Here is a 12,059-nt window from a genome sequence, read left to right as displayed (position 1 = left end):
TGATGCAACTTTATTTGTCAAGAAAGTTGGAAAAACAGTTGTATATCTTTTGGTATATGTAGATGATCTTTTAATGACAGGGAACAATGAAAGCTACATTGCATCCATAAAGAAGGAATTGGGGAAAAGTTTTGAAATGACTGATTTGGGCTATGTTCATTACTATCTTGGCATTGAAGTAACCCAACACCCAAAGTCCATATTTCTTTCTCAAAATAAATATATTGGAGATTTGTTGAACAGGTTTGGCATGACAGAGTGCAATCCTCTTACTACTCCAATGGAACAAAACTTAAAGCTCACATCTATTGAAGGAAAAGAATTTGAGGATGCAACAGAGTACAGACAGCTTGTAGGAAGTCTCAACTACCTAACTACTACCAGACCAGACATTTCATTTGTTGTTGGAATTCTCTCCAGGTTTATGCAAAAGCCTTGTGAGGGACATTGGTTTGTTGCAAAAAGAGTTCTAAGGTACTTGAAGGGAACTCAAGACTTTGGAATAAAGTATACACAGGTGGACGGCTTCAGCGTGATTGGTTACTCTGATTCAAACTTCGATGGAGACAAAGAAACTGGAGTATCTACTTCAAGATATGCTATGAGTCTTGGATCAGGAGCTGTCTCCTGGAGATCACGCAAACAATCAGTTCCAACAGATTCCACAACAGAAGCAAAATACGTGGCAGCAGCTGAAGCAACAAAAGAAATTGTGTGGCTCAGGAAAATTCTTGAAGATTTGCAGGTAAAACAAGTACAATCAACTCCACTCTTGATTGACAATACCTCTGCAATAAAGTTGGCCAAGAACCCAAAGTTCCATGATCGAACGAAGCATATCAATACTAAATATCATCTGATCTGACATCATGTTGAGGCCAAAACAATCCATCTCCGTCATTGTTCCACAAATGAGCAAATTGCAGACATCTTCACCAAAGCACTTGGAAGGGAAAAGCTTGAACGATTCAGAATGATGCTTGGACTCACCAACATCCCTTTAGATTAAGGGGGGGAATGTTGACACCTAATCCTTGTGATTGGGTGAATTATTGTAAATAAATAAATGAGAAATGTGAACAGTCATCGGGAGATGAACTGAACAGTCTCTCCCTCATGTATATAACAGACCTACCTGATTGAATGAATAGTATGAATCAATTTTTGTTTTGTGGAGTTACTACCTGGCCTGACAGTTATTCTTGCATTACTAGTGTAAATTTAATGCTTTTCTTCCCTTTTGCATGTAATTTCTAAAATTATAGTTTATATTATGCCATATAAAAAATTGCAAAATTTTTTATAAACTTTTGTTTCTATATGTTTATGCAAAATTTGTCATTCAAGAATCCATCAAAGGAACTTGTTTTCAAGCATCCTTTGACCTTAAATCTCCTATGGAAGAAGTTGTTGGTGTTTCCAAGGGAAGCGACTTGCCTTCCGCCCTTCTTGCCCCAAGGTCCTCCTACCTTGACCTCAACCTATTTGACTTTATTGCCCAATTGAATAAAGGCACTAATCTAGTTGTGTTGATCACTCCAAATTTCTTTGTTTCATTATTTCATCGTTGCTAGAGTTAGGGTCTGTTCTAAATTGCATTTAATTTGTGCCTATATGTTATTGTCCTTTAGGTAAGAATTGCATTTATTAATGTTAAAAGGCAAAATCTATCATTTATTGCATGTTTCACCATAAAATTTGGGGCTGATGTCTACGGTCTATGTTGTTGTTTTGTGCGTTTTTAGCCATTAAAAACAAGCTGACCTATCTATTGCTTACCTCTTTGATAGTGTTTATTCCATTGATAGCCTTATCATTTATAGGCTATTTATGGGTTGTTATATGGTTTTGCATGCTATAAATCTGCCCATTTTGAAACCTTAGCTATTTATGGGTTGTTATATGGTTTTGCATGCTATAAATCTGCCCATTTTGAAACCTTAACTTATAACAGTGTTTCCTTAGATTAGATTATTGGGATTGGTGGAATATGTACTTGAATATTTGTAACTCTTATCTAGGCCTCCAAGGCTTTCACAATACATTATGCCATAACCATTAAGCTCTTATCAAACTTGAGCCATCATTTATTGCAGATCTTTCTATTGAAAATTGGGGCAGCTATGGGACAAATTTACCATAGGAACCCAAAGAAACCCATCTTGCCCCAAGGAAGAATTTGAATTGGATAAACGAAATTATTAATAATTTAATTTGGCACTTCTCTCTCTATTATTTAATCAGGTGCCAATTTATTCAGGCAAGCAACATCACAACAATTGTTGAATATCCTTAAAGCAAATTTAAATGTGTTTTTCCTTCCAAGTTTCAAGTCAGCCTCATCATGTCAGCCTGCCCCAATAGTCGTGACTTTTCACTCAAACGAACAACTATATACTGGCAATAATCCTCCATCATTTTAGCATCATTATGGTGTTCTTTGAGGCAGATCAGCTCTCATTCCAATTATTTGTGGCTAGCACTTTGTTTAATGGCTTGCACTATATCTTTAAGGCTTGCATCTCTTTTTTTGTGGCTCATAATATATCTCTGAGGCTCACATCTCTTATTTTGTGGCTTGCACTCTTCAATAGTGCCTCGCATTTGTCTCTCAAAAGGCCTGCATCATTTATAGTGGCCCACACTCTCTGTAGCTTGCATATTTATGGTGGCTCACAATTTCTCTGTGGCTCTCGCATTTCTCTGTGTATCACAATATTATTTGAGGCTCGTATCACATATCCTTGGTTCATATTAATTCTCTATGGATTGCATTATTTCACCATGACTCGTGGCTCACATATATTCTTAGTGGTTCATATTGCTTCACTGTGGTTCGTATTAACTCTCTATGGTTCATATAAATTCTCTGTGGATTGTATGTATCTCTGTGACTCAGTGGCTCGCATATGTATTTCTGAGGCTCACACTTTACCTTTGCAGCTCGCACTCTGTTCAATGCAGGGTTAAGGGGATTGCCCGCCCCCCCCCCCCCACTCCCAAAGTGCGCTCCGCTCAGGAGTGACCTCAGGATGGCACTCTCGAAATTTGCTCCCTGAGGGAGCGAATTTAGGGAGCACCTACTCCCTAGTTTTTCAGGGAGCGAATTTAGGGAGCACCTACTCCCTAGTTTTTCAGGAGCAACCAAGGGAGCGATCGCTCCGAGAGTAATTTTTTTAAGGTGGGAGCAATCCCAACCACTCCCGCCTTGAAAAAAGCACTCCCCTTAAATGAATTGGGTGGTCATGCAGCGGGAAAGTGAGGGAAAGGGAGGGAGGGGAAGGGCCAAAGGAAATAAAAGGCCCTCCTCCCCTCCCATCTCTCACCATTTGCACATTGAGAGAGCAAGAGAGGGCTTTTGAAATTGGAGCTTGAGCTGAGGAGGAAGATTGAGAGAAAGATTTAGAGAATTGCTTGGGAGCTTGAGAAGCTTGCAAGGGAGATTGGAGCTTGGGATTGAAGGCCAAAGAGGTAGGATCTTGACTCTAATCTAGCATTTGTATTTTTTATATGTTAATTGTTAAATGAAAATGTTCTCTTCTCTCTTTCCCATTCCCATTCTTCCATTTTGTTAAAGGAAAGAAACTATAACTACACCAAATTTCAAAGAATCAAAACATCAAACATGGCTATATGGTTTGGCATTCTCTTGATGTTGGTTCCTTTTTCTGTTATTAAGGTGCTGGAGAGTAGAAGAAGGCAGTTGATCATGATGAAGATGATGAAGAAGTGGATAGTGGTGGATTGGAAACCCCTGGAGAGGAGGAGTACCTTGGTGAGGAGGAAAAGCAGATTGGAGATGAGGGCACAACAACGAAAGCAACCCAAACCCCGTTGTGGAAATTTGTTACTAGACTTGAAGTAGGGAAAGGGGGTGGAACCACTAAATTTACATGTCTCCATTGCAAAAGCAATTACACAGGTTCATACACCCGTGTCAGAAAGCAACTTTGCGGGCCAATGCAATGGGATGGAGGTAAACAAATACAAATCAAAACTTGTGTAAGTGTGACAGCACAACAAAGAGCCAAATACATAAGGGAAGAGGAGGAAGCACAATATAAATCTAAAAGATCAAAGGGTGACTTTGAACAAGATAGACCACAGTCACATAGACAAAGAACTCCATCAACATCCTCCCATGGCAGTGGATATAGAGGCATAGGAACAAATATCCCTTAAAGTCATAGAACCATATCAGATTTCCTTGACAAAGGGTGTAGGAATGATCTAAATTCAAAAAAAATCTGGTTTCTCTATGCATGTGGAATACCATTCAATGTTCTTCACTCACCTTATTGGCATGAAATGGTTTCCGCCATTAAAGTGCCCCCAAAGGATACAAGAGCCCTAGGTATGACAATGCTAGAACTGTGGGACTTGATCTTGAAAGAGAAAAATAACACATGCTTTGGGTAAAATGACAAGTTATTGGAATAAGCATGGGATATCCATTGTATCGATGGATGGACAAATGTAAAAGGCAAGCCATTGATAAGTGTTCTTGATGTGTCTAAAGGTGGTGAAATTTTCCTTTCAGCATATGATTACTCGGAAAAGTTCAAGACCGCCATCAACATTGCAAAACCATTACTTCAAACAATTAAATGTATTGGCCCATACAATGTCATCCAAGTCATCACTAATAATGCTTCTAATTGTAAGGCAGCAGAAGCAATTATTGAAGATAGATACCCCAACATATTTTGGTTTGGGTGTTTGGTTCACACAATGAACCTTTTAATGCATTATATTATTAAGAACAAAAACCCTCAATACAAATGGATTGGTGATTTGTACAAGAGACGGAAAAAATGATAAAATTTATTACAAATCATAACAATACCCATGAGATTTTCTGCAGTCATTCAAGTTTGGAGTTGTTGAAGATTCTGAAGACTAGATTTGCTAGCTATTACCTCACCTTCAAGCGCCTTTTGAAGGTAAGAGAATCATTGGCTAGAATGGTATCAACTCAACACTGGCAGGTATAAAAGGACAGGACTCCAACCCTAATTGACAAGCAAGGTTTTGAACAGGTGGAGGACACTGCTCTTGATGCTCTGTTTTGGGCAAGTGTGAGGGAAGTTTTGTCAAGCCCATTTACAACATGATTGGTTTTGCAAATACAAATGCACCAGTGATTGGGGTGGTGTATGAGCAGATGGATAACATGTTACGGCAACTAAAAGATATTGTTCAGGAAAAAGACCCGAACTTGTATGATATTATTCACAAATGTGTGTGTGCACGGTAGAATAAGCTTGATGTTCCACTACATGCCTTGGCGTACATCCTTATGCCAAAATACTACCCTCCATCTTGGTTAGGAAAACCTACACTTGGGGGTGGGGTTAATGCCAAACCCCATACAGATCCAGAGGTACAACATGGATATATCGAAGCGTTAGACAAGTTGGTCCCTGACAGGGAGGAGTGTGCTAATCTATGTCTTGAATTAGGCAGATACTTCACAAGCACTGGAGTGTTTGGTTCTTTGCATGCAATGGAAGATAGGGACAGATTTGATGCTATCACATGGTGGGATGCATATGGCGGGCAGGGACTTTTGCCAAAACTAGAAAAAAAAGTGCTCTCGCAAGTTGTGAATACTTCTTGTGTAGAGAGGTGTTGGGGCACCTACAGCTTCATCCATAACGTGAGAACAAATAGACTCAATGAAAACCGGGCAGATAGTTTGGTTTATGAGCACTACAACTTGAGGTTGTTGAGTCATTATAGCTTGGTTTATGAGCACTACAACTTGAGGTTGTTGAGTCATTATTGTGATCGGGCTCGTGAGGATACATCATACAAAACTTAGGACAACAACCCAGAGTAAGATAATTTGGAGGACGGTGCTCTACATCTAGAAGAATTGCAAACAAAACTTCAAAGAGATGATGATGAAGCAACACCAGCCATGCCACCCCCACCATCCAGTAGCAGTGCTCGAGTTCCAACATCTTTGCCTTTGCTGCCACCACCTTCATCTACATCCTCACATGGAGGGCATGTGACTTTTGGTTCTGGTCATCCCACTATGCGAGAGGAGACTCCTATTAGTAGTAGACCACCATGACCTTCTCAAAAATTAGACATTTCTCGTGGCAACAAGAGGAAGAAGTAGATAATAGATACTTGTCTTTTCTAGTTTCTAGTAGTTTTTATAACTGTTAACTCTTTCATATTTATTATGATATTTTTTATAAACAATATATGACAATTTAAGTTTGAATTTTGAAGTTGGCAATTATAACGTATTGGTAATGAACTATGAATATGATGCTTCGTGAAAGTTGAAAGTTGAAACATTTCATTTCATGTTAGATATTTTTTGTTATAGTTTGGTTACTTGGTAATGGTAATGGTTAAAAGTACAATTTTAGTGATCAATGATGATAAATGTTATATATTGAATTTTGAAAGCTTGAAACTTTAAGATTGATCAATCATGAGACTCAATATGTTGTATGTTACTAAATTGTGGACGTGGTTGATGAGGATTATAACTTCTAGATAATTGATGTTATATGCTTCAATCCATGTTTTTATGTTTTTTATATCTAATTCATCATTCTACATGCTTTTGTTGACATATATGCATCAAAATATATAAAAATTCGCTCTCGATTCAACTGGGAGTGTTTGAAAATGTCGTTCCCCGCTCTCACTCCCAAGTAACCTTGGTTCAATGACTTGTATATGTTTATTTGAGGCTCGCATTTTGTCTTTGTGTTCATATATATATATATATATATATATATATATATATATATATATATTGTTAAATTTAGAAAACAATGTTATGTTCTATGCTTAAGACAATTTACTTCAAAGTTCAATGTTCCTTTAGCAGCCCAATGACAAATTCCAATTATATCCAGTAGCAATCACATTAACTTATAAACATTGACAATTAATGCAGACAGAACATAAAATCATATGCATAAGACAAGCCAAGACAAGAGGACACAAGATGTGGCACATGGTAGGGACAAACCCTAATGTGGGGAAACCCTTTGATCAAATCGTCTTATTATTTTTCAATAGTTCAGCGCAGAGAGAGAGAGAGTACAAATATAAGCCCAAAATAGATCTGCTAAATCAGCAGTGAAATCAGCAGACAAATCAGCCCTAACCAGAAAGCCAAAATTGTACCTCTCCAAAAGAGGAATCCAATGCAATAATCATCTCGATCATGAGTTGTCCTAAGGTGGAATTTGGCCCTAGTTGCCAATTTTATATATATATATATATATATATATATATATATATATATCAGTGGCTCACAATGTCTGCAATGAAACTTGGCCATATTATTTATGATGATTGAACCCATGACAGTAACTTTTGACAAGATACTTTTATGGTAGCTAGCAGGTTATCGAATGACGTATGACAATGACAGTAGGGTTGTGATTATGATATATGGCAGAGTGACCTTATATATATATATATATATATATATATATATATATATATATATATCAGTGGCTCACAATGTTTGCAATTAAACTTGCCAATATTATTTATGATGATTCAACAGTAGGGTTGTGATTATGATATATGGCAGAGTGGCCTTCAATGTTAACGATATGTCTATAGTAGTCTTAATGGCAGTGACCTCAATGTATATTACAGTGCCCTTGATCTTCATGACAGTACCTTTGATATGTGACAATGATCTTCATAACAGTGACCTTTGATATGTAGTGAATTTGGCACAACAGTGACCTTTGATATGGCGGTGAACTTGGCATAACAGTTATCTTGATATGACAGTGCCCTTGCTCTTCATGGCAATGCCTTTGATATGTGACAGTGATCTTCATAACAGTGACCTTTGATATGGCAGTGAAGTTGGCACAACAGTGACCTTTGATATGGCAATGAACATGGCATAACAGTGATCTTGATATGACAGTGCCTTTGAAATGTAACAGTGATTTTCATAACAATAACCTTTGATATGGCAGTGACCTTGACATGATAGTGACCTTGATATAACAGTGACAACAGTATGTCTACAGTACTGTTTGGATGACAGTGATTACAGCAATTGCTCTAACAGTGACAGTGAAGTGGTGTGCTTTTATGACTATGGTGACAGATACATGTGACAGAGTGATTCGGAGGTTTGTGTATGCCTCTTTAATTCTTGTCTGCTGCCAACTCAGGAGGATCTTGTATGATCCTAAACTGGCCTAGGAGGCCTAATGTATTGGACGTAAAAAGATGTCTCTCATACTTATTGTACTTTGTATCTTAGCTGAACAATTGATGAATATCTAAGAAGAAGAATTTGGTTGGGTTTTTCCCCTTGTGGGGTTTTTCCCTAGTCTGTGACTTAAATCTTGGTGTCTCTATTATGCATGTTTTTCTTCTATTGTTCTTTATTGTCCCTCTGCTTTGTTGATGTTATTGTTCTCTCTAAATAGATGCTAATGATGAAATGATGTTATGGGATGAATGTAATATAAAAATGTTGAAAAAGTTTTTAAAAATGCAATTATCTGCAGCAGAGAACAATCTATCCCTAAAAATTAACTTCCTAGGTGATGTTAATAGCAAAATCCTAAGAGAATTACTTGTCTTGATAACCCTAGGCCCTCTATCCTCTAAAGCCTTGCTAAGGAAGCCTTCCTTGTGAGGATAACATCCAATCACAAAACAGCATGAGAGAGACCACTGAGATGACAGTGATGGCTGATCTCTTCATTGCCCTAAGACCTAGGTTGCCTAGTGAGGCTTTGCACTAGGCTGTTAGATTTTGTGGTAACAGTCCTCATTTTAATATATGTAATGTCTTCAAACATTAAGAAACAATACAACTGTGTATAACTCCTATTCATGATCCTCATATGTTACAAGTGATTTTAAAGTGTGATTTTCATTTGAAATATTAGTCTAGGAAAAATCCTACAATATTTTATAACCTATTCTAGTCTTTCTCATGTCAATGGTTATCAAAACATAATTTCCTTGAAGAGTACTCTGGTCATAGGTCTATATTTAACATATATCATTCAAAGAGATTTGCTTCCCTGAAGCCCAAGAAAACAAATTTCAGGAATACAAGAATACTTCAACTCAAACACTAAGTGAAAAGGTGTCCATGAAAACTCACAGACAGTGCCTGTTAAGTACTGCCACCTTTCTGATTGTGTAAAGAAAATCTTGCAAGTGTTTAAACAAAACTCCTCATATCCATATTGACTTTCTAAAATGCTTTAGATGGTTTAGGCAAGCACAAAGATTGCTTCTTTAATTGCCTGTGGGCATATATAGATTTCAATAGTCCTGAGTATTCAGACAAATTAATTGCAGCCTATATATATATATATATATATATATATATTAAGGAAGCACAAGTGAAATCAATAATTCAACATCTTATAACTACAGATATACTCTAATATTTGTAATTATCCCAAGAATATTCTACAAAAAAAAACAATATAAAAAGCATCCTTGGAAAATTGAGATCAACCTGTAAAAATTTCGCCATATTACCATCATTTGCTCCTCCAACAAAATGGCAAAGATACAAAACCCCAGCATTTGCAAAATCCTACATGCACAATATTTGGTTAAACATCATGACACAACATTATATCGATAACTACAAAAAATGTGTTTTCTCCACATAAAAGTTGCTTTTCCATAGCACAGTAAGGGTGATAAAACACCAATTTCCCCAACATTATAAATTCATTTCTGTATTGCAGCAGATACAAAGAAGAGGAGGTGGATGCGTGGCAAGATATAGGGTAGTTTGTGCCAGACACGTGGCAACTGAGAACTCTAAGTGATCATACAGATAGTGGAAAATAATCTTGAAAGAAAACCTAGGATTACCTGTTTATCTTCCATTGTACCAATCTTGCCCTCCTATTGGACGTGGAAAAAAACCATAAACGTTTAGTATATGCTGATAGTCAATAAGCAATAACAAATTGTGTGAGATGTGCCTGCACTTGGTAGAAACTTACCAAGCCAGAAATCGAGTTTCGGATTGCTTCTATGTCAAACCCAATCTGTGTGAGGTCCCCACGCACATCAACTACCTAACCATGATAATTTGTGATGATTAATAAAAAATCTGCATGTTTCCATACTTTTCTTGAATTAACCAACTAATACTAAATAAATAAACTGCAAAGAATTATGTGTTGCACTTCACAAACATACCTCATTCTTAATTAGTGCAGACAGTTCCTTTTGTTCATCCATCTTGCCATCTAAATTTTCAATCCTCTGTGTCAAGTGCTTCTTTGTTGCCTGAACACAAACCCATGGCAACTGAGAACTCTAACATACCACCTATCACAAAAATGAAAGCGTGCAAATATAACATCCTATATGACGGAAACCAAGCAATGTATATTTTCAAGAAATGTGAAATTTACACGTACCGCAATAACCGCTGAGATTTGATCCAACTGTTTGTTGAAACTTGAAACAACATTTGCCATATTTCTCTTGGTGACATACATGAGATCTGTAAATGATAAACCCTGCCAAGCAAAGCAACAAATACAGATATATGTTCAGTGTACTCAGAAGCCTGAACCTCGCAAATTGCATTTACCAGTTTCTATGAAAACCATATTTTAACCAAGGTTACTTGGGAGCAAGAGCAGAAGCGGGGAGTGACGTTTTCAAAAGATCCAAGGTCGGGAGCGAATCGGGATCGAATTTTTATGTAATATATATTTTTATATATTTTGATGCATATATGGCAACAACAGCATGTAGAATGATGAATTAGATATAAAAAGCATAAAAACATGGATTAAACCATATAACATCAATCATCTAGAAGTTATAATCTTCGTCAACCACGTCTACATGTTACAAGTTCTCATTTATATAGCATGTAAGGGTGCACATAACCAAAATAGCATCGAGTGCAATCCATCTTTGAACTCAAAATATATCAGCAAATAGGCACTAGATGGCCTTTAGCATCCAAAAAAATCACGCTACAACAAATAGCTACATATCATCAAAATCATTGTCTATATTGGGATCTTTGTCGTTAATATCACCCTCTAAGCAATTAACATAAAGTAGAAAAAATGTAGCATGTCAAGTCAAGATTTTGTTTGAGTGATGGGTACATTTTTAGTAGGGTCATGATAGAGGAGTTCGACAACCAATGTCACTAACATCAAGGTACATAGAGAGCTTGGTGCTCTTGATTAAATACGAGTCTCATACCCTAGAACATGAAAAAATCCAATGGAAACATGCCATCCCCCCAATCCTGAAAAACTAATAAGTTTGTTGGATTTTGAGTGATATCTAAAATTCTACTTTCTCCATATCAAATCCAATGAGGTCAGAACCACTCTCAAACATCTTGAGTCATTTCATGGTAATGTTAAAAATTTAAGTAAAAGGATAAAAATGAAGATAAAGAGAATGTCACTTTTACTTTACTTTTAAAAAGTGACAATCTCTTTTATCTTCCATTTTTATCATTTTACTTAAATTTTTAACATTACCATGAATTGCATATCAATACTAGGGACATAAGCTTGAATATTAGGTTGTCATACTCAAAAACTTTTATTTATTCAAAAAAATTGCATTTGAAACGTCTTTGTGACAAAAAAAATTGTGAAAAAACCAGGGAGCGAATTATTTTTGCAAGACCGAGGGGAGCCGCTCCCTCGCAAACCTGATTTTAACATCACATGAGATATATACATAGAGATGGCTTGTTCCTTGCATTTCGAATGTTGAAAATTATAGCTTGGTCAAGAACTTTCACACATGTTCAATGTGAGCATGCAAGACGTAATTCAAGAGATTTGTGGTCGGGGGGGGATGAAAAGTAATTATGTTTTGTAATTCACTTTAGTAAGAGAGTGAAAGTCCTAGGTTTAGCAGTTGAGTCTAAAATTGTATCTCATCCATGACTTAGACTAATAGAAATCTTAAAAATAAATCTTCCATTAAAAATATGAAAGGGCAAGGCATAGGCTTTCTCACACACTTGAGCATTTGAGCAAAACAGAGAGAGAAAGAGAGAGAGAGAGAGTGCAGGC

At 36.7% G+C, this 12,059-nt stretch overlaps 1 protein-coding gene across 1 annotated transcript in view; it reads right to left on the bottom strand.

The window, feature by feature from the left end:
* LOC149231433 (uncharacterized) overlaps nucleotides 1-12,059 on the bottom strand; it is a 293,700-nt gene that overhangs the window by 82,630 nt on the left and 199,011 nt on the right. Inside the window, exons 7-11 of the mRNA XM_089376297.1 lie at nucleotides 10,419-10,520; nucleotides 10,195-10,284; nucleotides 9,996-10,070; nucleotides 9,862-9,894; nucleotides 9,494-9,574 (exon numbers count right to left, since the gene is read on the bottom strand). Of these exons, the coding sequence (XP_089232423.1) occupies nucleotides 9,494-9,574; nucleotides 9,862-9,894; nucleotides 9,996-10,070; nucleotides 10,195-10,284; nucleotides 10,419-10,520 (381 nt within the window). The remainder of the gene's footprint in view (nucleotides 1-9,493; nucleotides 9,575-9,861; nucleotides 9,895-9,995; nucleotides 10,071-10,194; nucleotides 10,285-10,418; nucleotides 10,521-12,059) is intronic.

This window comes from Pinus tabuliformis, chromosome J, assembly GCF_031772625.1.
Source record: "Pinus tabuliformis cultivar Carrire ecotype Pingquan chromosome J, CPIR1, whole genome shotgun sequence".
Lineage (NCBI taxonomy): Eukaryota > Viridiplantae > Streptophyta > Pinopsida > Pinales > Pinaceae > Pinus > Pinus tabuliformis.
Note: the sequence above shows the minus strand (reverse complement) of the source record. Positions and strands in the feature narration are given on the sequence as shown.